Genomic DNA, 25,716 nt, shown 5'->3' with positions numbered 1-25,716 from the left:
GTGAAGACTATGCGGTGCAGTTGCCTTATTACAGTCCTGGGGGAAATGGGATCGTGACTCCCACCATTCAACTGAGCGGTGATCTGACCTACAGCAGCCCGTCGAGCGCCCAGTATGGTTCTGCGGATGCGACGCGATGTCCGTTGGTTAAACACCTATGATGTTCCCGTGCGGCGGTTTACGCGGGTGGTAGCATTCTCTCTGCGGTATTGAAGATCCACCCTCGACACTGTTGATCTCGGAAACCCGAATTCGCGTGTAAATCTGCAATGCTATATCCTATGCGCCGTGCGCCGATTATCATCCCACGTTCAAAGTCGGTTAACTCGCGACGTGTTGCCATCTTCACGACACTGGTGTCTGCGACAGACTGCTCAGCTACTCCGCAGCTAGCCGCCACGCTCAAGGGTCATACACTACACATTTTGTAATGGGACACCCCTTCCCGTGACTTTTGGCCACTCAGTGTATAATGAAATACGTTCAATGAAAGCATGAAAACAAGAAATAGCAAATTGAATATTATCGAAACTAAAAAGTCAATATATTGGTTCTCTAGTACCTTTGCCTTCGAAGCTTCTCTAAGACACTTTCGTCTTTAAAATCACGTTACAAGTAAGTATAACCTGAAAATGTCGAAAGAAACATTTCAAGCGAAACTGTAGGTCATATTGTTTACTTGGGAAAGCTTAGTTTATCGCGAAAGATCGCCAAACTTTCCTCTTTATAAGGTTGCCAGCAGAAGAAAGTTACATAATTTTACTTCCTCTTAAAACAAAAATCACTACCACCACTACCGAACAAATATCTCGCATGATACCATATATGTCGAATGGACCCTTAATCTGATACGCAGTGGCCTCTAATCTGCTTGAATATGTCATGAAATTACGGGGCTATCATCTGATGAAGTCAAATGTGACACTCAATCAAGCATAACATTCCAGATTCAGTCTAAATAACCGAGATATAAAACTGCAAATTAATCACTTAAATGAAAATTAATCTAAAATACATGAATAAAGAAAGCTTCAATAAGCTTATCAACGAACTATGTTCAAACTGAACGAGTAAACAAGTACGAATATACTACGTTAACATAAGAAGGATTTCATTAAATAGTTATAATTAAAAACTTCTCAGGTTAACTTCGATATAACAAACTATTACGCGAAAGCTACTTCATTAAACACCTAATCTATGAAGAAAACATTTCTCTTGACAAGTTAATATTGCATTTTTGTTAACGATAAACAGAGTTGTTAACATCTCCAGATCTGGAAGAAATATTCTACAATCATTTAACTTTGCTATCTTAACGTCCTTAAACAATAAAACACGCATGTCTAAGCAGAGGCGTAACGATACGGACCTGCTTGCAGAAAAAATAGTTGGGTCACTTCAAAGAAAATGTTTCAAACCTATCAATAACACATAAATTGTGACTGCAGCAAATACTAACCAAACTATGTATAATGGAAACTATATCCCTTTGCTGCCAGTGCTGTATCACATAGTCCCCTCAGATTGAGAAGACTTAACTAGTCTGGTGTGGTTGTATGGTAAAATATCTTTGAATCGGGCTCTTACCATCCATGGTGATGTAGCTGTAGGATATCAGCAGTCCTAACAGCACAACAATTGTTCTCCAGAGATTTCAGTGCGGTAACAGAGTGATGTTTGGAATGGCGCAGGAATGGCAATCTTTGTTTAATACCCAAACCCTCCAAAGAGATTTAATCCACCACGGAGAACATGGGTTGCCTTCAACAGAGTCCGAACAATTCATGGACGATGCGGCTCTGTACTACAAATTGGGGCATGCGACCTTCTACATGCGATTGTGCTGACGCCAATCAATCAAACGTATTATGTCTCCACAATGCTTTGCTGACTGTCAGTTTATGACGAATATATATGCAGATATTTTTAAATAATCATCTGTATATAGGCCTCACGGGATAACGTAAGGTACGTAATAATACTATTAATAATAATAATAATAATAATAATAATAATAATAATAATAATAATTTGAACAATATAAAGATGCTGGTAATGGGGACTATTTTGGCTTCTTTAACTACAGTACTAGATAGTCTAATATCGAGGCAACTAGGAACTTGTAATTTAAATTTTCTAGGAGTTGGTAAAGGAAATATTTCACTACGGATAACTCTGGAGATATGTTTCTTGCCATAGACCTGTGCCACGCTCGCTTGTAGGACTGTAACCAGACAATACGACTGCGAGCTTCTAAATGTTTCACTGGAACGAGGGATGTTTCTCAGACCCTGGAGGACAGTCTGCTCTTCTCAGTAACCAGAATTAAAGTTCTAATAGTAACAGCGTCTGACTAACTGTGACTTACGAACGACGAAATTCTCTTCAAATGGCATAGGACAGTCACGTGGAAGCAAAGAAAAGATTGAAGACGAAGCAGTGAGATAAAATAGATCATTACCAGATCTCGGATGTTCGTTTAACATAGGTGTTTTCCATATCAATAGAAACCAACACCGTATATATCGTCGTTAGACCTCGAAATACCGCTATGTGACAATGTCAAGCGGATAAATACTGACCCGCAGTACATGTGTCAGAACGAAAAATTCGTTGAAATAATCTATGCAGTACTCTCCCTTAGATGACAGAACCTTTCTGGTCAGAGTTCTAAGCTGAAATAGTATCACATAGCGGTTTTCCCAGGCGCAATGACGATATACTATACTTAGTATGTGATTTATGCCAATAAAGTCCAAAATGAGAACGCAAATAAGAAAGATAATTTGATGGTTGATCGGAATGTGTAAGAATAAAGCCATAAGAAAAATTTAGGAAAATCAACGCATTTTACGCAATGAAGATATGGAAGAGGCGCATCTACTGAAAGACTCTAAAAAACAAGGAAATCGGAGAAAAATGTGTACAGTTGAAAAAATAAAGATACAGTATATCAAACTGAAAATAAAAAATACTTGTTAACATAATATTAGTAGTGTAGTGGTTAGTGTGGTTATTTGCCGCTCCCGGAGAACCGCGTTCGATTCCAGGCTCTGCCACGAAATTCGAAAAGTGGTACTAGGTTTGGAACGGGGTCCACTCAGCCTCGGGAGGTCAACTGAGTAGAACGGGTTGCGATTCCCAGCTCAGCCATCTTCGAAGTGGTTTTCCTTGTTTTCCCACTTCTTCTCCAGGCAAATGCCGAGATGGTAACTAACTTAAGGCCACGGCCGCTTCCTTCCTTCTTCCTTGTCTATACCTTCCAATCTTGCCATATCCCACAACGACCCTGTTAAGCATAGCAGGCGAGGTCACCTGGGCGAGGTACTAGTCCTCCTCCCCAGATGTATCCCCACCCAAAGTCTTACGCTCCAGGACACCGCCATTGAGGCTGTAGAAGTGGGATCCCTCGCTGAGTCCGAGGGAAAAAGTCAATCCTGAACGGTAAACGTATTAAGAAAGAAAGAAGTTATTAAACAGAGAATGGAAGAAACCAGGATGAGCAAGAAAACTGTGTAATGTTTTCAGAGGAATGTGGGAAAAATTTTGTTATATTTCTCTTTGGGAAAATAAAATGAACTTAAATACGTCCTTCAATAAATTGTGTAATGCGATGTTACCTAGCAACAGTGCGGGCTGTGATGCGAAGTATTGGTGGATAGTCATGACTTGCAGAGCCACGGCCTGTGCAGCCCTCTTTGTACAGGTGCATGGCTCGTAACTTAGGAAAGGATCGCAAGGTTTTCAGGGATAAAGAGAGAACAGAAAAGCGGCTTATAAGGAGCAGCAGTTACACAATTTATGTTAACAATATTAAGAATAAATAATCACATTAAAGGAAGCAAAAATTTTACAACCTTGAGCTAAACAGCCACATTTAATGTTGAAGGTAATTAAGACTGATGTCTTATTGAAGATAGAAAAATTCAGCATAAGCCGAAATAAATCCATAAACTACCTTGTAGGCTTACTAATGTCAAACCATAATTTCAGTTACAAAAGATTTGATAACAAGATAGTATTAAAGTGAAAAGATAACAAGAAAACGTTTAAATAAAGAACAGAAAATTGATTGACAAAAATTCAAAAAGGACTATTTAACTAGATTACAGGATCATGAAGAGAAAATATTTGTAGCGCTCTTGGTTAACAAAACTTCAAAAATACTATTTAATTAGATGGCAGAATCTTGAAGAGAAAGATTTGTTGCACTCCTCCAGGTAAAACAGTTCAGTAAAACTTTTAAAAGCCAGATAACAGCCTTAAAATTTCGATGACTAGAAGAAAAAAATACAGGTGAACAGATCTTCACGGGCGGCTAGGCGAACCAGTCGTCAGCAATGATTTTAAAAAGAAGAGCCATGAGAACTTAGTGCTACTGGCGAATTCGAAGAAAGGCGGACCAATAAATCGCCGTTACATGCAGAGTCCAAACTGCCATCTGCTATGTTTCTGCGTTGAACGTAAAAAACTCTGCCACGCAGGTAGCGACGGAAGTTCATGTTAGCTGCTTCTTGACATGTCAGCGTGGCTCAGAAATGCAGCGAAAGCACACGTATGCACTGGAAAGTGGTTGACCTGATGGCTGAGTGCAAGCTAGCGAGTTTGGTGCTAGAATTATGCAGAGGGATGGAATGTTCTTGAGGCGGAAGACGAAAAATAGCGCTGGAAAACTAACAATTAAGTTACTACAGAGAATAATAACAGACTACAATAAAATACAAAACAATCCGAAATAAGGTCTTGAAGAAATATTAGTAATAATCAGGGTTAGGATTTTTAGGTGCAAATTTCAGATGAAAAAAGGAAGGGAAATGGTGCTCAAATAAGGTTAAAAAAGGGACAAAAGTTGCTGGCTTATTCAACTAATTCAACGATTTCTCTTTCCACTATTCTAGTTTATTGAATTACAAACACGTTTGTCTTTGGCAAAGCCATCTAACTGATCCCTCACGGAAATAAAAATATCCCATTGTTTTTCTTTTTCCAGACCTTGTTCTTCTAATCGTTCAATAACTGCAGTCAGGTATTTGTAAATATGGACACAACATAGTCCTGTCTGCAAATTATGTTTCTCCGGAAACAGAAGTTGCTGTGCCTTGGAAATTGCACCTGTGTTGGCTGGATCCAAAGAAAGCACAAACTCTCTAATTTTGTCAAAATTATCACACAACATAGCAGCACATTCATCCACAATCCACAGCGAGTAATGACCAGGAAATCTGGAAGAGACAGGCCAGTGGTTTCCCTGTAGGCAACAACACGTTTCGGAGCTTTCAGTAGAATCATCTTCAGGGCAGAGATGAATTAATTTGCGATGTCGTATTCGTTCCTTATGGATTTACAAACCCTGTGAAGGGCGTGAACCAAGCATGTCACATGCTTCAAATTAGGGAATAAATGTTTCAATTGGTTAACAGCTGAAACCATGTATGGAGCTTGGTCCGTTATCACAAGAAGAAGTTTTTTAAACTCGATACCAGTAGGCCAGAGTTTCTGGCAGAAGACCGTAATTGTTTGCATTACTGTACTGGCACTTGCTTCCAGCAGTTCTTACATTTGTAACAACATGCGCTTAACGTTCTCCCATGCTAAGGGAAAAACTAAAATGTTCAAAACATATAGTTCCGTTGAGTCTATGGTTTCATCCACAATGATTCCCACATCGCAGTCAGACACTTTCTCCATGATTCTTTGTATGGCTTCTTGGTAAACAGGCTCAATGTAGTTTTTTCATAAAGCACTCTCATCGGGGATTGACATCTATGTGTATTTTTCAAGAAAGCTCTCGAAGGCTGGATGATTTACCCAACTGAGTGGAATTGCCGCTTGTGTAAGAGCTGCACACACATCAATGTTTAATTCCTTCAAATTTTGGCTTCTTGAAGAACTCTGTTGAAACGCATTTCGTAATACAGGTTGTCGCGATTTGTTTGCTTGAAGAGTCTTATTCATTTGATGCTTAGAGCTGGAGGTGTGTTGCTTGATGCGATCTCGCTGGTGTTTTTCATCTAACAAAATTCTTGAACCACAAATAGTACATCGCACAACAGTTCCATCAGTGTCCATGAAATCTTGTTTGAATTCCTGACCCAGAACAATAAATCGGGCACTGGGCACCTTTGGCATGGTAAAATTTAGTAGTACACTCGTTTAGTAATGTAACAAAGTGTTAACACCATTTAACTTAACTTAATGCGACTGTCACACAACTCACTCGTGCACTCACTCGCTCACTTGCTGTCCACAATCTCTTATCACCCCGTGACAGTTACCAGAATGTTCTCATTCATGCTGGAACTACAGTCTCAGCGATTTCCAGTAGCTTCGAGCAGAACCCAGTCTCAAGTCTTGGAACTACGCAGGTGCGGCAGCTGACATCTCTGGGTCACCAGTCTCCGCCTCCACACGAACAAATGGCGTCTGTCACAGTAACAAACTCGCATCCAGGAACAGCAGGCTACTGATTCTGGTGGGATAGAAACACTCATTATCAATTGAATTACGGAGGGCCATAGCGGTAAAGCGAGAGAAAGAGGTTTTGTCGAACACAGAATTATTTACCTTTGTTGCAGGTGTGCTTTCAAATCCCGCGCGGTGTTACTGAAAGAGGTAGGCTTTCTATTCGCACGTACACAGCGAACTGAGGCGACGTTAATTTAAAATTAAATATTTTATATTGATTAGAAATCTAATAGAATAAATAATAAATAATAAATAATAGAATAAATTGGAGTTGTGTAATTCTTGTGTATTCCTTCCGATATTCGGTAATTAACAGCAGTTTTTATCCTGTTAGGGTGTTGTAGGATAAAAATTGAGTTCGACTACGTAGTATTGTAGTGTAGTTGTATATTAATTACCTTATTTTCGTGTGACCTTTGAGTACTATCCCAGACAATATATCCATCCGTTTTTCTGTACATAAGTTATTTTATTTTACGTAAAGAATGACTAAGGAGTGCAAGTGTAGGAAATGTGGGTGTGGCGAGGTATTGAGGGGTATGAGGGAGGAGTTGGAGAGTTTGAGGGAGATAATTAAGATTCTCGTAGAAGACAGGAAGGAAGATAGGCCTCCCTCAAACAATGTACAGGATACAGTAGGTGTACGAGAGGGAGAGGAAGGATAGGGGGGAGTTGTAGAAGACAGGTGCTCTAATGTTCTAAGGGGAAGGAGATTGCAGGACATGTGTTTGTGCGAAATCAGTACGAATCACTCCAGGTAGAACAACAGAGGAAAGAAGAGGAACAGGGAACTGTTGCTGAGATGTGTGGAAGTAGGAGGAAGGGAAAAGGTAGGAAAGGGAAATGTAAATTAGAGGATACGAAAAGACAGATAGAACAGGGTCATGGGAAGGAGAAAAGGGAGAAGGTAGTAGCTTCTGCAACTATCAGGAAAGATAGGGCTGACCAGGAGGGGAGGGGATCAAATGAGGTGGGTAGGGTTTAGGCTCTGGTCATGGGGGATTCCATCGTTAGCCATGTGGAGAAAGTGTGTGGAGAAAAGGGAACCAGGATAGTGTTATCCGGGAATTAGTTTGAGGCAGATGTTGAGGAAAGTAGAAGAGAGCGAGGAGGGAAAAGAGAAAGTGCTAGTGTTTCACGTTGGTACCAACAACGTAAGGCAAGCTTATATAAGTACCAACATAGGTGGGGATGTGTGGTATCTGGTAAATGCAGCACGGGTGAATTTTAGGAAGCGGAGATTGTTATCAGTGGAATACTGTGTAGGAGAGATACTGACTGGAGGGTGATTGAGGATTTAAATGAGACTATGGAGTGGGTATGTGGGAAGCTGGGAATGAAATTTCTAGATCTTAATGGGTGGGTAGGAGATAGGGATCTGCGCTCAAATGGCCTTCACTTAAACCGCAGTGGTACGTATAAGTTAGAAAATTTGTTTAGAAAGGTAATACGGAGGTACATTCAGGGAAACGGAGTTGTCTAGGGAGCAGTGCTAAGGATACAGAGATCTGGAAGTCAAGCAGGGATGACATAATAATGTTAGTGCTGAACAGTACAAGTATTGTAAAGAAAGGAATAGAATTCAGTAATTTAATAGATATATATTTACCAGACATTGTAATAGGAGTTGAATGATGGCTGAGACGTGATATAATGGATGCAGAAATTTTCTCACAGAACTGGAGATTGTATCGTAGAGGTACGATAGGAATGGTGGGAGGGGGAGTATTCATTCTGGTGAAAGAAGAATTATACGCCACGAAAAAGTTAAAGATGAGTAGCATGAAATTCTAGGTGAAAGGCTCATTTCTTAAGATAATAGGAAACTTGTTGTCTTTGGAGAGTACAGACCGGGAAAGGGTAGCACTGACACGGATTCAGAATTAGTATCCAGTATTCGGGAGATAGTAGGCTCGAACCCCACTGTCGGCAGCCCTGAAAATGGTTTTCCGTGGTTTCCCATTTTCACATCAGGCAAATGCTGGGGCTGTACCTTAATTAAGGCCACGGCCGCTTCCTTCTCACTCCTGGCCCTTTCCTGTCCCATCGTCGCCGTAAGACCTATCTGTGTCGGTGCGACGTAAAACAACTAGCAAAAAAGCTAAAGATTCAGAATTATTTAGATAACCAGCTATGTGGGAAACGACACGGAAAGGAATGCGATTGTAGCGGGAGATCTGAATTTACCAGATGTGAATTGGAAGGAAATGCGAACGACAGGAAGCGTGACCAACAAATGGCAAATAAGTTAATATGGGAAGGACAGATGATTCAGAAAGTGATGGAACCAACTAGAGGAAAAAATATCCTGGACGTGGTGCCGCTAAAACCAGATGAGCTCTATAGAGAAACCGAAGTAATAGATGATATTAGTGATCATGAAGCTGATTTTGTCGTAGTTAAAAATAAATGTGATAAAAAGGAAGGTCTTAAAAATAGGACAATTAGGCAGTACCATATGGCTCAAAAAGCAGGCATGAGGCAGTTTCTAAAAAGTAACTATGATCGGTGGAAAACGGTAAATAAAAAAGTAAACAGACTCTGGGACGGGTTTAAAGAAATTGTTGAGGAATGTGAAAACAGGTTTGTACGTCTAAAGGTGGTAAGGAATGGTAAAGACCCACCTTATTATAATAGAGAAATAAAGAGACTAAGAAGGAGGTGCAGGCTGGAAAGAAACAGAGTTAGAAATGGCTGTGGAAGTAAGGAGAAATTGACGGAACTTACTAGGAAACTGAATCTAGCAAAAAAGGCAGCTAAGGATAACATGATGACAAGCATAATTGGCAGTCCATGAATAATGAATGAGCAAGGGGAGTGTGTATGTCAGGACCTTCAAAAGGCAGAAGTATTCAGTCAGCAGTATGTAAAGATTGTTGGTGACAAGGATAATGTCCAGACAGAGGAGGAGACTAATGCTAAAGGAGTATTAAAATTTACATATGATAACAATGACATTTATAATAAGATACAAAAGTTGAAAACTAGAAAAGCGGCTGGAATTGATAAGATTTCTGGGCATATACTAAAGACAATGGGTTGGGATATAGTACAATATCTGAAGTACTTATTTGATTATTGTTTGGTCGGAGGAGCTATACTAGATGAATGGAGAGTTGCTATAGTAGCCCCTGAGTATAAAGGAAAGGGTGATGGACATAAAGCTGAAAATTACAGGCCAGTAAGTTTGACATGCGTTGCATGTAAGCTTTGGGAAGGCATTATTTCTGATTATATTAGACATGTTTGCGAAATTAATAACTGGTTCGATAGAAGGCAGTTCGATTTTAGGAAAAGTTATTCCACTAAAGCTCAACTTGTAGGATTCCAGCAATTTATAGCAGATATCTTGGATTCAGGAGGTCAAATGGACTGTATCGCGATTGACCTGTCTAAAGCATTTTGATGGGGTGGATCATGGGAGACTACTGGCAAAAATGAGTGCAATTGGACTAGACAAAAGAGTGAGTGGATGGGTTGCTATATTTCTAGAAAACAGACCTGAAATAATTAGAGTAGGCGGAGCTTTATCTGACCCTGTAATAATTAAGAGGGGAATTCCTCAATACAGTATTATTGGAATTTTATTTTATATATATAAATTATATGAGTAAACAAGTGGTATCAGAGGTAAGGCTTTTTGCGGATGATGTTATTCTGTATAGAGTAATAAATAAGTTACAAGATTGTGAGCAAATGCAACGTGACCTCAATATTGTTGTAAGATGGATAGCAGGCAATGGTATGTTGATAAACGGGGTTAAAATTCAGGTTGTGAGTTTCACAAATAGGGAAAGTCCTCTCAGTTTTAATTACTGCGTTGATAGGGTGAAAGTTCCTTTTGGGGATCGTTGTATGTAGGTGTTAATATAAGGAAAGATCTTCATTGGGGTAATCACATAAATGGGATTGTAAAGAAAAGGCACAGATCTCTGCACATGGTTATATGGGTGTTTAGGGGTTGTAGTAAGGATGTAAAGGAGAGGGCATATAAGTCTCTGGTAAGACACCAACTAGAGTATGGTTCCAGTGTAAGGGACCCTCACCAGGATTAGTTGATTCAAAAACTGGAAAAATCCAAAGAAAAGCAGCTCGATTTGTTCTGGGTGATTTCCGACAAAAGAGTAGCGTTACAAAAATGTTGCAAAGTTTGGGCTGGGAAGACTTGGGGGAAAGGAGACGAGATGCTCGACTAAGTGGTATGTTCCGAGCTGTCAGCGGAGAGATGGCGTGGAATGACATCAGTAGACGAATAAGCTTGAGTGGCGTCTTTAAAAGTAGGAAAGATCACAATATGAAGATAACGTTGGAATTCAAGAGGACAAATTGGGGCAAATATTCATGTATAGGAAGGGGAGTTAGGGATTGGAGTAACTTGTCAAGGGAGATGTTCAATAAATTTCCAATTTCTTTGAAATCATTTAAGAAGTGGCTAGGGAAACAACTGATAGGGAATCTGCCACCTGGGCGACTGCCCTATGTGCAGATCAGGATTGATTGATTGATTGATTGATTGATTGATATTGAAATCAATCTTAAAAGAAAAATGTGGGGAAAAGGGGATTATGGGCTGGGTTAGGGGATGAAGATCCCAAAGAAGGGAATAAAGTGCGTTAAAAATGCCTCTTTTCGCAACTAGAAACAAAATTCCACAATGTGATATCTTTCCGAACAGCTTTAATTTACCCTAACAAAAAAATGTGCGAACCTAAAAATCCTAAACTTGGTAATAACATTCAATAAATAATTTAGAAAAGATTAAATAATAAATTAAAAAGAATAACGAAGCAAAGGGAAGACAGCGGCGAAAAGTTACATCATCGGTACCAATCAACGTAAAAGTTGCCGATGACGTGGTCAGCATGTCCAGGTGGTAGTAAAATATCGGAGATGCATACAGACATTGAAATGTTTTAGTAGTCGGCTAATAATGTAAATTTTCAGTGCTTTAACTCTACAGTCTTACTTACTGTATGCCATCCTTCGCAGTCTGTGCGCGAGGGGAAAGGTGTGTGCACGGCCGAACTCCGCAATGAATGGAAGGTTGGATAAACACTCTCACCTCTTTCAAATGAAAGGGGCATAAAATCAAGTCTTGTAATTAGGCCGGTCTTGCAAAACGGCCAGAAAGTCTGCTTGAAACCTGTCGACTTCCCTACCTGACGATTGAAACGGTAAAGGGCTCCAAAATCATCTCCGTATTTATTTTACGTGTGTTGAGTTGGTTGTTAGCAGTCTTCGCTCGTTTTGGGTATTTTTATAAGGGAATATGTTATCATAGAAAGATAATTCTGACGAGGTCATTTTCTTGTTAGAGCGAGGGGGGGAACATAATGTATTATGTCACTACTAACATATGCTTATATTACAAAAGACGGATAGCGTTAGTGAAAGCATTACCTTTAAGGGTGGCAAATGTGTTTAAGTTGTTAAAATGATGCCATCAACTATGAACTTTCTTTTTACTGGTGGCTTTACGTCGCACCGATACAGATAGGTCTTATGGTGACGATGGGATAGGAATAGCCTAGGAATGGGAAGGAAGCGGCCGTGGCCTTAATTAATGTACAGGTGTGAAAATGGGAAAGGACGGAAAACCATCTTCAGGGCTGCTGACAGTGGGATTCGAACCCACTATTTCCCGGATGCACAACAGTGAACTAGCTTATGAGGTATTTGAAAGTGTGTCATCTTGTAATAAGGCCAACGGCATGGCTGTTTTACAAGACTCATTTGAATATGTACCGACCTATAAATATTGTTACATTTTACAAGCAGTTTAAAATGCAGTTTATAAAATATTATAAAATGCTCTAAGTATTCCTCTATTCTGGCTCCCCTTTCATAGGCTTAGTCTACACAGACATATTTACTAACCAGACTGAAATGCACTGAAAATGAAAATCTACATCCTGTTTCCAGTCATTCGACCGGATTAGGAATGGAATGACTGAAGCCCCCATCTAGCGGCGACGATAGGAATTGTACCTGCTGCCGAAGCCTGTCGCACTCGTCTGGGGCAATGATTAATGAATGACCGAAGAAATGAAATGATATTGGAAAGTGTTGCTGGAATGACACTGAAAACCAGAGTACCCGGAGAAAAACCTGCCCCGCCTCAGCTTTGTCCAGCACAAATCTTACATGGAGTGACCGGGATTTGAACCACGGAACCCAGCGGTAAGAGACCGATGCGTTGCCGCCTGAGCCACGGAGGCTCTGCTGAAATGCACTGCAAACTTCTAAAACTCTACACATGCGTTTTGAAAGAAGTAATTTTAAGTTGCTGCTTGATGTTAAAGACGTTTAAAATGAGAGAACAACGCAGAGCCAGAGCGGGATATAGAAAGGAGGTGGGAAGCAATAGATACTGTACTATCCGGTCGACTGAATCCTTTATAAGTGTCCAAGTCCTATGATATTCCACAGAATACGCTACATAGAATACCGAGCGAGTTGACCGTGTGGTTAAGGACGCGCAACTGTGAGCTTGCATTCGGAAGATAGTGGTTCGAACTCCACTGTCGGCAGCCCTGAATATGGTTTTCCATGGCTTTCTGTTTTCACACCAGGCAAATGCTGGAGCCATTGCCGCTTCCTTCCCACCCCTAGTCTTTCCTGCACCAGCGTTTGCCTGGCGTGAAAATGGGAAACCACGGAAGACCATCTTCAGGGTTGCCGACAGTGGGGTTTGAACCCACTATCTTTCGAATACTGGATACTGGCCGCATTTAAGCGACTGCAGCTACCAAGCTCGGTCAACAAGAATTGTAAGTGAAAACTAAGTTTACGATATTTTGAAGAGAATACAGCAATAATAATTACTCATTAGTTATAAAACAACTAATGCATAACAGAGTTATGTACTAACGATTTGGAGTGTAGAGTGCGTTAAAATACGTGAAGACAGAGATGATTATGGTGTTAGAGGAAGAAAGATCCTAAGGTTTGCTTCCAATTGCTGACCGGACGAGAGTTTAATTCACGGGAGTGCGTGTAGATTGAGCTCTTACGATTGGAACATAAAACGTGGATGCATTCATTTCCCTCTTACAGTCTCACGGATCAATTGCTCCACATAGTCTCGTCACATGGTGATATCTTTGTTAGAGACCATTCACGTCCTTAAAGTAAGTCTTGGTAATTGAATCATGAAACAAAAGCATTACATAATATTACTATGAGTTTGTTGTTTCATGTCAATAATATACTAAGCAGAATAGGTTAGTATAATTCTGCCTAATAACAGAATAGTGATAATATTTCGTGTTTTAAATGTTAAAACGCTTGGAAAACTTAACCCAGGAATATTGAAAAGGATATGTGTTACGTATGCAGAATCTGGGGCATTATCTTACCATTCTTTATCGCGGTGCAAATTACATCATTTATGATATAATCTTTTGAAATACACATGGGACACAATATTTCATTTTTCCTCTATAATACTGGGCCATATTAATATCACAATTCTGGCATAATTAGTCGTTGCATTCTCATCCGACACGTAATTGTAGTTTTATTACCATCCCCACGCCATAACCGACTGGAATAGTCAGTGACTTCTCACCAAGGCAGCCGCGGTTCGAATTCCGATCAGTGCATATGGGGTTTTTGAAATAAAAATCACACCCTCTATGGTTTAAATTCTACATAAAACTGGAGGTTCTGTGGCTGTGATAATAACAATAACAATCACTTAAAAACTAGAAGCTTGCTTCATATTTAGACGTATAAACTTTCTATCCCTGGTATTGAAGTAACTACCTTCAACGTTACATGCTATTACTAAGGAGGGAAGCGATACACTTGTATGGCGTTATTCAGCAACGTCACTCCGGAAACTCCAGCTTCACTCCTTTAAAGTGTCTCTCTCTCTCTTTTTGATGAGATAAGGATGAGATTTTGTTTGAGTTATTGAGAAGAAAATGCCATTTGGAATAATTCTTTCATCAAAAAGCACTCATCTTAACTTCAGTACTTCTCTTCATCTCCGGAACGTCCTCCACTATCTTTCGCCTTATTTTTTTTCTCTTCGTAAATTCATTCAGTAATCTGATTCTATCTTAATTCATATTCAGTTGGCAATGTAGCGCTCACGTTGTGGACATTGTCATCCGTTTTATGAGGGATGGTGGCCTGTTTTATCGTGTTTAAAAGTTAATTTTCTAGTTGTTTTTCCTGTTAACTGCTTTTTTATTCTATTAGTTCTGTTTTAGTCTGTTTTGTGTATTTTTAATGTGTTTTATAAACTTTCAATTTGAATAAAATATATGGCTTCATTTTAAAGGAAAGGCCTTATTCCATTTTAATAAATTTTAATCTATATATATATAAGAGTTTTGTCTATACTATACATTGCTCAGAATTTAAAAAATATGTATCGGTCATCGGAAATGTACTTTTTACTTTTCCGTAATTTCTGTCTGTCTGTCTGTCTGTCTGTCTGTCTGTCTGTGTATGTATGTATGTATGTATGTATATACGCGCATCACGAGAAAACAGCTGAAGAAAAATCAGTATGTGAAGTCGGGGAATGGGCCACTACATTCTAGGCTATAAATAATTTGATTGACGTTGAGTGAAATTTAGTTCACAAATATATGTTATTAGTAGTCCTATCGATAATTAATACATAACTAAAGTTATATAGAATAAAATTTCCGATAATTTATGTCCTATAAATTTTTAACGTACCGGTTATGATAACAGAGATATTCATGAATTTGTATTTTTGTTGTTAAGTCCATATCAACGCCGAGCCACGAGAAAATGGGTTAAACAGAATTTAATGAAAATCGGTATATAGAGTTGAGGAATAAGAAACTATAGTCTAAGCTATAAAAACTTTATTGACCCTGAATCAAATAGTAGTTTAGAGGAAGGCGCCTAAAATTTCATTTTCAAATTCCGATGTTATTGGTCGTGTCGAAAAGTAATACGTAACAAAAGTTATAGATGTTGTAAACAAGGTTGGGTTTACAAAAAACACAACTTCTTTATTTGCTTCACATGTAAAATTACAATATTTACACTAACAAAACTGAAAGTTATCTCGAAGCAAATTGAACTATGAATTTGGAGAAAGAGTCTGTCTTTGTACACTATATACACGTTGGAGTATTCACGTTCACTACTATTTCGGAAAGATAGTCCTTGTGACATGAAAAGTTCTTGATAGTCGAAAACTATCAGAAGCACTGACGTAAATATCTCAGAGAGTCCTTCCTTGTTGAAGAGTCTGAGTTCATTAACGTAAGTTCAATGACTGAAGAGTTCCTACTTAGCGAAACTAAGTTGATAATGGGAGCTTGTATTAGCTAGGGAATGATAGTGGCATATAATGGTAAGACTGGGCATGGACAGCGGAACAGGCAAGAGGAGCGGTGACCCGAGGTGAGACCTCTTACTGCCAGAAATTCAGTCCACCTGGCCGAAGCACATTTTCAAGAGGAGTAGCCTCCGTGCTTGACGTAGGGTGTATTCTGGAGCTGGACACCGGGGTCAGTGGGCATCTGGACAGGCTAGGAGCTCCTTTTTATACCACACATGACGTTCCAGGCACGCGCACAGAGGGCTGCGCGTCGAGGCTCGAAGAATAACACACTGGCACGCGTGTAGCTGGCTGGCGGATCGAGAAGGGAGCGACGGACATACAACAATAGAGAATACATTTTCTGATCATTTATGTTTTATTCAGTCTTAACGTACCGACTATGATAAGAGTGGTATTTCAGAGTCGGAAGAAAACTAAATGTGAAGGTCATAGAAAGCTCATAAAATTAATCAACAATAACATTTGTCATTGACCATTGTTTGTGATATGCTTTGTCTCTTATGCTGTCACTCATCTCCGCTAGATGGGATTACTGCTGCGTGCCGAGTATAATAGCCTGCATGAATATTGGCGGGAAATAGCTAGGGAGTTAGATAACTTTCTTTTTTATCATGCATTCCTATGGTTCATACATTTTCTGATACCGCTGGTACGTAACACACTGGTTCGTCAGAGTATTCCAATCATTCGACGCATTCTCTGAGACGCTGATTGGAATGAGCAGCGTCCACACTCAACGGAATAATAGCAGTGGAGTGTTCACTGCTCACGGCTATCTGCGGCCTGGTCATTCCAGCTCTGGAACTTTGGACAGTTAGATCGGTAGCTTGGTACCGTTCATTAAAAGTGAGAAAATGTGTGGTTTTTCATTTAGTCGAGTATTTCATATGATAGCATTGCTTGTAATCGCGACATTCCCAATGGTGTCATTGTAATAACCTATGTTGATTTCAGTTGGGAAAACCACTAAGACAGTCTTTATGAGGATGTAAAAAGGCAGGTGGAGAGTGAGAGTCTGCCGTTATAATTAAAAATTCCCAACTAGATCGTGACTGATGGTAGGCAAGAGAGCCTACCATTACAGTGAAAATTCCCTAACCCAGTCTTCACATAAGAAAATACGTTTGGTGACTTCCCCGTCTCGTCTCTAGAGTAACGTAAAAAGCTATGCAATTTAATACAATCCTACTCACAACGTGTACACTACCTAACTTAGAATTCTGTATACAATGTAGAATTCCGTAGCAAAGCGCGGGTACATCAGCTACTTTTAAAATAATTTTATACCTGATTGTCTGCCTTTATAATGAAAAATCCCCAGCTTGATCATGACTGATGGCAGGCAAGAGGGTCTACCATTACAGTGAAAATTCCCTAAAAATTTAGCATTGCTAGTTATAGCCACTGATTACTTTAACTTCATAATCATTTTCTTCAACACCTATTAACATCTAGTCAGTGGGAATTTTAAAATTGTATTTATTATTACATTTCGTTTCATCTCGTACCATTAGGGGCCGATGACCTAGATGTTAGGTCCTCTAAACAACAACAATAATAATAATAATAATAATAATAATAATAATAATAATAATAATAATAATAATAATAATAATAATAATAATAATAATAATAATAATAATCATCATCATCAAATAAATCGTTTTTCTGTTTTCCGTGCGTGTTATTTGGACTTGACTTGGATGAAAGCTGCAGTAACAGATATCAAACACTTGAAATAAAAAATAAAAAGGAAAAATCATGAAAGTTCCTCTCAGCATATTAATTCATGCATAGAATATAGGAGTATGGTGACTCAACTGGATTTTTCCCATCGCCAATCGATTAACAAATATAACGATCCGATTAGGGAAAACAGAGTACGTATGCATTTGTTTACTTGTGAGAATGTAAATTTGTGAAAAAGTAGTGCCCTTCTGCCAGTCCTCCTCAGTAGTCGCTACTTATTTTCTTCCCTGTCTCGTAATTCTGACTCCTAACCTATGTCAACACTAAAATATTATGGCTGAACGTACTTTCACTTTACTCCCACACCAACACTATCTATTCCTGTGTAATGGGATGCTATTTATTTACCTTAAGCGGACAGCTAGAACGGATGCTCTGATCCCTCTTCATACATGATCATATAAATGTGGATTACGCCAACAGTTTGAGACTTAGTAGGGATTACTAAGATCGGGAGCCCAGCCAGACTATGGGCAACTCAACCAGATTATGTTTGAATGTTCTGTATCAGTATCTACACCGAAGAATGAATGGAGTTGGCTAATTTACAATTCCTTATTTTGAACGCGGAACAAGCTTATTATTAATGAGAACATTCAGTAACTACTTTTTAGATGAACTTAGATGCCCAGAGTAACACAGTGCATTTGAGCACTGGACAATGTACTTTCTGTCCATAGTTTGGGGAGAATGGATGGTTCCAATCCCACCATCGGCACCCTGAACATGCATAGGTAGGTCGATAAGTAAGGATTTCTCACGTTTTTCTGACTTCAGAACTGTTTCTCCTCACAGTCATCAGTCTGAGCTTCATGTCAACCACACTGTCACAGTATCAGTTGTGAGACAATGGAGCTGACAGAAAAATTCAAATGTGAAATATGATTTTGAGTATATCAGCACCTGAGAAATTTAGAAACAGTATTCCTTACTTTGTAATGTCATGGGTTTAGAATCCATTTCTTTTCAAGCGTTCTTATTCAGTTCCTGTTGTTTCTTAAGGGAATCATTTGGGCACCATTGGACACAAAACTGGTGTGCAATATCGGACATCGGACATCATAGGTTGCAGTTCCGTCCAGGCTACTGATTGTACTATCCTGCGTTTTAGGTAAACATGGGGAAGAAAGTGGACAATAGAAAGAAGGCAATATGATATTAGCCATAAATAGTGTCAGGGACAATAAAATGAATATTAGAGAGGTCAGTTAATGTTTCTCTGTTCCAAAAAGCACGTTACATGATAGAATTAAAGCTCTTGGTGCTGGCAAAGAGATTCCAATGAAAGTGTGTATGGCGAACAGTAAGACTTATCAGAGAACATTCTCAGATGAACAGATAAAGATTCTAGACAGTCAGCTCATGCCACTCAACAAAACCAAATTTTTGAAAATTTTGTATCAGTTTGCTGAGGAATTGAAAGTTGAACATAGGTTTAGTAAAACTAAAATGATAGCAGGAAAAGATTTTTATTATGATAGAGGCATCAGGATCGTAGACTGACGATGGCTGAGTCTACCAGCTTGCAGCGAGCAGTAGGCTTCAACAAGGAGCAAGGGGACAAAGTTTATGATAAATTAAATGATCTTATGACAAAATATTTGTTTAGTTCATCAAGAATGTTCAATGCTGATGAGACTGCAGTGTCTTGTGTGCATACAAATCAATGAAAGGTTTTTGTCAGTTAGGGGTAAGAAACAGGTAGGAAAACTTATGTCTGTAGAAAGGGTAAAGAATGTCACTGTTTTACTTTCAATCAGTGCCTCTGGAGATCAGTTCATTCCTCCACTATTTGTCTTCCCAAGGGAAAGTGTAGACAATGATTTGAAAAAGGATGCACCGGTAGGTAGCATTTTTGATGGACAACCAAATGGAAGGCTTCCTGAAATGGATGCAGACTGTGGTTGAGAGGGCAAATCTTTCAGAACAATATCCTGTTTTGTTGATTGTGGACGGACATGCTAGCCTTAAGGCTGCGTCTGCACCAGAGTTGACCGGGCGAGTTGGCCGTGCGCGTAGAGGCGCGCGGCTGTTAGCTTGCATCCGGGAGATAGTAGGTTCGAATCCCACTATCGGCAGCCCTGAAAATGGTTTTCCGTGGTTTCCCATTTTCACACCAGGCAAATGCTGGGGCTGTACCTTAATTAAGGCCACGGCCGCTTCCTTCCAACTCCTAGGCCTTTCCTATCCCATCGTCGCCATAAGACCTATCCGTGTCGGTGCGACGTAAAACCCCTAGCACCAGAGTTGGCTTGCTTAGTGCCTAGATGATGGACATCTATGATCTTCATATCCGTATTGACGAACTGCACAATTAGAAATAGGAAAGGACTTCCACCTATCAATACATTTATTGCACTTATTGTGCTACAGTACTGGTTTTGACACCCTACATAGGGTCATCTTCAGCTGAACAATGCATTCACATACAGATCATGAAGCTATTATTAAGATTACATTGTCTGGGGAATGCCGTATGATAACAAATACTTGGTCACGTCCAAATGGGGCATGTCAAAATGGGAACTGGCGTGTATGTCACTATGTGTGACAGTGCAATTGTATGTCTATAATGATATGCTTTAGGTCTTAAAATTAGTTTATATAAAACACTATCTCCAGTACAATAGCATAATAAGTGCAATAAATAAGTATTGATAGGTGGAAGTCCATTCCTATTTCTAATTGTGTAGATCGTGGATAGTTGCTAGGATGATTCATCCAAGCAAACAAACTCCCGAGAACGAACGAAAGGGGCCGCACTGAGCCTCTGGCTTAACTTGGCTCCCTGGGTAGTCGCTAGGCATGTATCCTAGCGAACAGACTGGGCTGTTATCCCACGCTTCTATCCAGGTAGAAATGTGAACTTATCTTTGTACTTTAGCTTCTTTTAACATACATTTGTTCACTTTTGAGTGGAAAATGGATGAATTATTTGTATCAGCAGTGCTTAAAAGAGAAGTCTTTTGGAACTCATCACCCAAGCTACACAAAAATGCCATTGTCCTTAAAAAGTTTTGGGAAGAGGTAGCGAAGGAAGTCGGGAAAGATGGTAAGTACAAATCAATCCTGTATTTATTTATTGTAATTTTTCATTTGTGATATTGATGAATGTTTCTCTAAACACATGTTTGTTTGAAATTATATGCAGCCATTGTAGCATTGGATAATGCTTTCAGGTAAAGCATAATCTCTCTGCCACAGTACAGCTCCATTTCCGTTGAAAAAATCTGTCAAAATGTTTCTAGTTTGTATCACATTGTCTTTAAATCTGTAATGTGCTCTTTGTCTGCAGGGATTAGGCTTACCTAAAACCATTTCATGCTGAAAATTGTTCTGTCTCTCTTGAGTGAACTGTGTCATCACAAAATTGTGGAGAACACATATTGATTTGACAATTTCTATAGCAGTATTCCTCTTTGTTTTGATATGCTTATGCAGAATTCTCCATTTTGCTTCCCTTATACCAAAGCAGCACTCAACACTTTTGCGAGCTCTGGAGAGGCGATAGTTGTAGATACTTTTTCTTTCTTCAGTATTTTTCTGTCCAAATGGTTGCATCAAATGATGTAAGAGTGGATAATCAGCATCACCGACCAGTGCAAATGGGATTTTAATATTCGTGTCTCTGGTGAGACATTGAGGCCACCTTTTTCTAACATTTGAAACAATGAACTACTTTTAAAGTGTCCAGAATCGCTTTGGTGCCTTTTAGTGTAATCAGATGCGCCTATTTCTAGCCGAGTGCAGCCCTTGTAAGGCAGACCCTCCGATGAGGGTGGGCGGCATCTGCCATGTGTAGGTAACTGCGTGTTATTGTGGTGGAGGATAGTGTTATGTGTGGTGTGTAAGTTGCAGGGATGTTGGGGACAGCACAAACACCCAGCCCCCGGGCCACTGGAATTAACCAATTAAGGTTAAAATCCCCGACCCGGCCGGGAATCGAACCCGGGACCCTCTGAACAGAAGGCCAGTACGCTGACCATTCAGCCAACGAGTCGGACGAAGGAGAATTGAAAAGTATTGTTTGTAACTGTAATATGCACTCACACTTTTAGATGGACAAAATATTCTAAAGTGCTTTCCGTCTATCGCTCCATTGTAATTTGGGAAGTTCCACTTTGTGAAGAATGAGTCAGCAATACTATACCATGGATCAGTAGTTGGAAAGGGTAGATATTCATCTTTTAACAAGCTCCAAATTGCGTGGCAAGTTTGTCGCACAATCTCTGAAACTGTAGTCTGGTCTAGACGAAAATGTAGAGCAATAGATCGAAATGATTCCTCAGTGGCCAAAAGCCTGAAAAGAAAAAAGAAATGTTCATACGGTATATTGTATGGTATTAAAAATATAAGTAAAACTATTATATTTAAAGCTTGGATTTCAAAATTTGAACTAAATTAGTAAGAAGTACATTTAGGATAGTTATAATTTTGTGTGACTATTTTTAGCCTGGTGCAGCCCTTATGAGGCAGACCCTCTGATGAGGGTGAGCGGCATCTGCCATGTGTAGGTAATTGTGTGTGGTGGAGGATAGTGTTATGTGTGGTGTGTGAGTTGCAGGATGTTTGGGACAGCACAAACACCCAGCCCCTGAGCTATTGGAATTAACCAATGAAGGTTAAAATCCTGACCCGGCCGGGAATCGAACCCGGCATCCTCTGAACCAAAGGCCAGTATGCTGACCATTCAGCCAACGAGTCAGACATTTAGGATAGTATTATTTTTTTACATATCTACGTTGCCGAATATTTCTGCTATTTATTGTTATTTTGTTGTTTCAGTCAAGTATCTCAAAAGAGGGTGGAAGAATGTGAGGGCTTATTAAAGAGGAGCAAGAACTACCGAAACCTATGACAGGGGGCTCGAGTTTGACACTAGACGACGACATTGATAGCGAGAACTTTTCAATTTCAACCTAGTTGAGCATATCACAACTTCAATCCCCACCACTAACCTCAGACTCGAATTCAGGTGTCATTGAATCAGCGAGGAAGAAAAATCGAACTGCGAAATATACCAACACCGAGAGGGCTGAGCAGATATTGGAAATAGAAAGAAAAAAATTAGCTACTTCAAAGAGACAGTGTAAGGGACGATAATGATGACTGGCTGTTTTTTGAAAGTCTGTTGCCGTATATGGCTACAATTCCTCCAGTTCCTAAACTCAGACTTCGACACAAGATTAAAAAAGTTTTGGAAGAACTCGGATCCCAGGAAGGAAACCATTCTCAGCCTCTTTGACTGATGGTATCTCCACACAACTCAGCCAATCATAGTCAACAGCTATTTGAGCCCTTGTTAGTTAGTGATTCACAGGCTGATTCGCAATTTCCAGTCTCAGTTTCATCCTAACACAATTCTGCTATCTAAACCATGATTCACAGGGTTTTCTGACTCTTACACCACTCGAACCTCTGTATTTGAAAGGACCAAAACGAATTTTCAAATTCAATGGTAACTTGCGTGCAAAACTTCAAATAACTTGATCTTTGACTTGTGTGCCTTTTATCTTTAAATGAAAATTAAAGTATGTAATGTAAAGTATGTTTTAAAAATGAAAGAATACCTTGGTCTTTTACTTACCTCGAAGTGACGACAAGTCGTTCCTCGGGTGATATGCATTCCTATAGTTGGTGTTCTGCTTTTGCAGTGTTTCTTGAATTTTAGTCAGCAGAATATCGAATGTTTCTGTAGTCATTTGTAAATATTCATGAAATTTGTCTGGATGATTCTGTAACAGTTTGTAGAGAAGATTAAACACCCCATTCACAGATCTAGACTCATTTACTTCATGAACCCAACAAAAAGAACGCAGGTAGAATAGTTCATTCTTCAAATTAGAATTCTCAGTAAGAAGTAATTTTCTTCCTAACTTTGACAGAGACATTTTTAAGTCGTCCTCATCTTGAGAGTAAGTAACGCAGCTTCCGGCGGTGCGGTCACAACATATCCTACCTAGGTGCTTGTCTACGCAAGGCACCTACCCATGCAAGCCACCTCTAAGAATTTGACATCATTATGTATGCAAAGAAGAATCCTGTCTGTATACTGAGCTTACCGCCCCACATGACATACAGATTGCAGCTACTTGACAGAGTGGTTATGAAGCCCTTCAAAAATGCCTACAATGAGGCCTGCCTGAGAAAATATCACAAAATGAAAATAAGTCTTAGGGATATTGCTGGACTTGAGAACTTTGTGTTTATCAGAGTGTACCAAATAGAGGTTGGTCAGTCTGTTTTTGCTTGTACAGGAATGTACCCCTTCAACCGTAACATTTTCACGGACCTGGATTTTCAATTATCCTTCCAGAACCACCAATGGCTTCTGTTGTAGAACCTTCTTCTCCACTGCCTCAGAGTTTGCTTGTACCCTCAAATCAAGATTTTCCATCAACTTCAAGATGAGCAGCATCATCTGGTATACAGCCATCCCTACCACTGCAAGTTAAAGAGATCAACAGCAGGCTTTCTACATCCCAGGTGCTACTGGAGAAAATCTCGCTCCTTCTCAGCACTGCAAAGGAGATATTAGATACAAGGAAACAGCATTGTCAGCAGAGCATAGTCTTGACTTCCACCCCATATAAACACCAACTGGAGGAGAAACGAGTTTGTTTGTCGGAACAAGAGGGCAAAGTCACCAAAATGTCCTTAAAAACTGCAGGAAGAACCCTTGCGTTCACTGATGACAATGTAGGAAAATTTGGAAAAGCTAATTGCATCATTTGTGGAGAGAGCTTCAATGAAGATTGGATTCAGTGTAGTGTTTGTAGAGTATGGACTCATGAAAACTGTGCAGATCTGGAGGAAGCAGCATTATTTTACAAGCGTGATATTTGCAGAATGGCTAAACGTTATTTTGTTTGTATTTTTAATGTGAAAAATCTCTTTTCATAAAAAAGATTTACCGCCCGACACCACACTCCATTTTTTAAACATACACGAGTGTAATGACCTCGTAATTTGTTAACCCTTTATAAGGCGGTGGGAATTATTTTCCCACCTTGCTTTTTTGGTCATTTCTGGGCAATGGGAGTTTATTTCCCATGTATTGATGTGTGCTGCACTTTTGGGAATACCTGTGGAACTATTCTGATCTCCTTGGAATCTTTAGCTTCTTTGGAAAACATCTGAAGAGCGATATTGTGCCAGCGCAACGCCTGTTGTGAACAAGATTTATGTAGTGAGAATACGGTAAGAAATCAACGTTTTATAAGTCTATATACTATTTACATGAATTTTCTTTGTTTACTGTGCATTTTTCTCATTTGTTGTGAGGTTATTTACTTTTACCAATTGAAGAGTTCTGAGATATAAATTTCTTTCATTTTATGTGGGAATATGCTTGCCATTGCCCACATAGGTGTCCAAAATATTTTTGCTGAATAAAAAGTGAACTAACTGAACTGAAATTGTGTCCGTAGGTGGGCCATGGGAAATGTTATGTTCCCACTTCTGAATGGCAGACAGCAGGCGGTGGAAAGTATATTCCCGTCTTATTACTGACCTCCTGAGCACTGGATTGTTTTTTCTGTCAAATTGTATTATTTAGTACATGTAGAGCCTGTAAATATAGTTAGTTAGAGAATAAAGTCTTTTATTGAGTGCCTTATAAAGGGTTAATATTGTCCGTGTTTTTAATTATGATTTAATATATTCAAGTGAGTGTGTTAATATAAGAATATAGAAGCCTATAAAATTCATTACATGATTTTTTCCCTATTCCATAAAAAATTTAAAAAAGGTTACGCTGTCCAGTACCTTCTGACATTCCCCCACACCAAATGATTCCAACTGACGTGCTCCCATGGCCCCGGCCGGCACTAGAAGCAGCTCCGATGCTGTGCTGTAGCACCAGTGAGGTGGTGGGGAAATGAGGTGAAATGGTAGAGGCAGAACCACAGGTCATTAAGTCAGCACGCAGCTTATGAAAACAATATTAATTATGACAATTCTGTGAACACACTATTTATTCTGTACATACATTGCGTTTGCTTTAATGTACACTTAGCGTTTAAGTCGACTGTTGACATCGTTTTGCAGCAACTAATTTACCAATATTGAGTACAATTGATTTGGTTGGAGAAATTCTAAGTACAGCCTCTAAGTCAGCATCAGACAGAAGTCCTAGTTCTCCCTTTATTTAAATACAGAAT

General features: G+C 39.4%; 1 protein-coding gene across 1 annotated transcript in view; it reads left to right on the top strand.

The window, feature by feature from the left end:
• Positions 1-8,578: 8,578 nt before the first annotated feature.
• Positions 8,579-25,716, top strand: part of LOC136876336 (zinc finger protein 32-like) — a gene marked incomplete at its 5' end in the record, with an annotated part of 148,172 nt that continues 131,034 nt past the window's right edge. Inside the window, one exon of the mRNA XM_068225304.1 lies at positions 8,579-8,626. Coding sequence (XP_068081405.1) covers positions 8,579-8,626 — 48 coding nt within the window. The remainder of the gene's footprint in view (positions 8,627-25,716) is intronic.

Source organism: Anabrus simplex, chromosome 1 (assembly GCF_040414725.1).
Source record: "Anabrus simplex isolate iqAnaSimp1 chromosome 1, ASM4041472v1, whole genome shotgun sequence".
NCBI lineage: Eukaryota > Metazoa > Arthropoda > Insecta > Orthoptera > Tettigoniidae > Anabrus > Anabrus simplex.
This window is presented reverse-complemented; position numbering and strand designations above follow the sequence as displayed.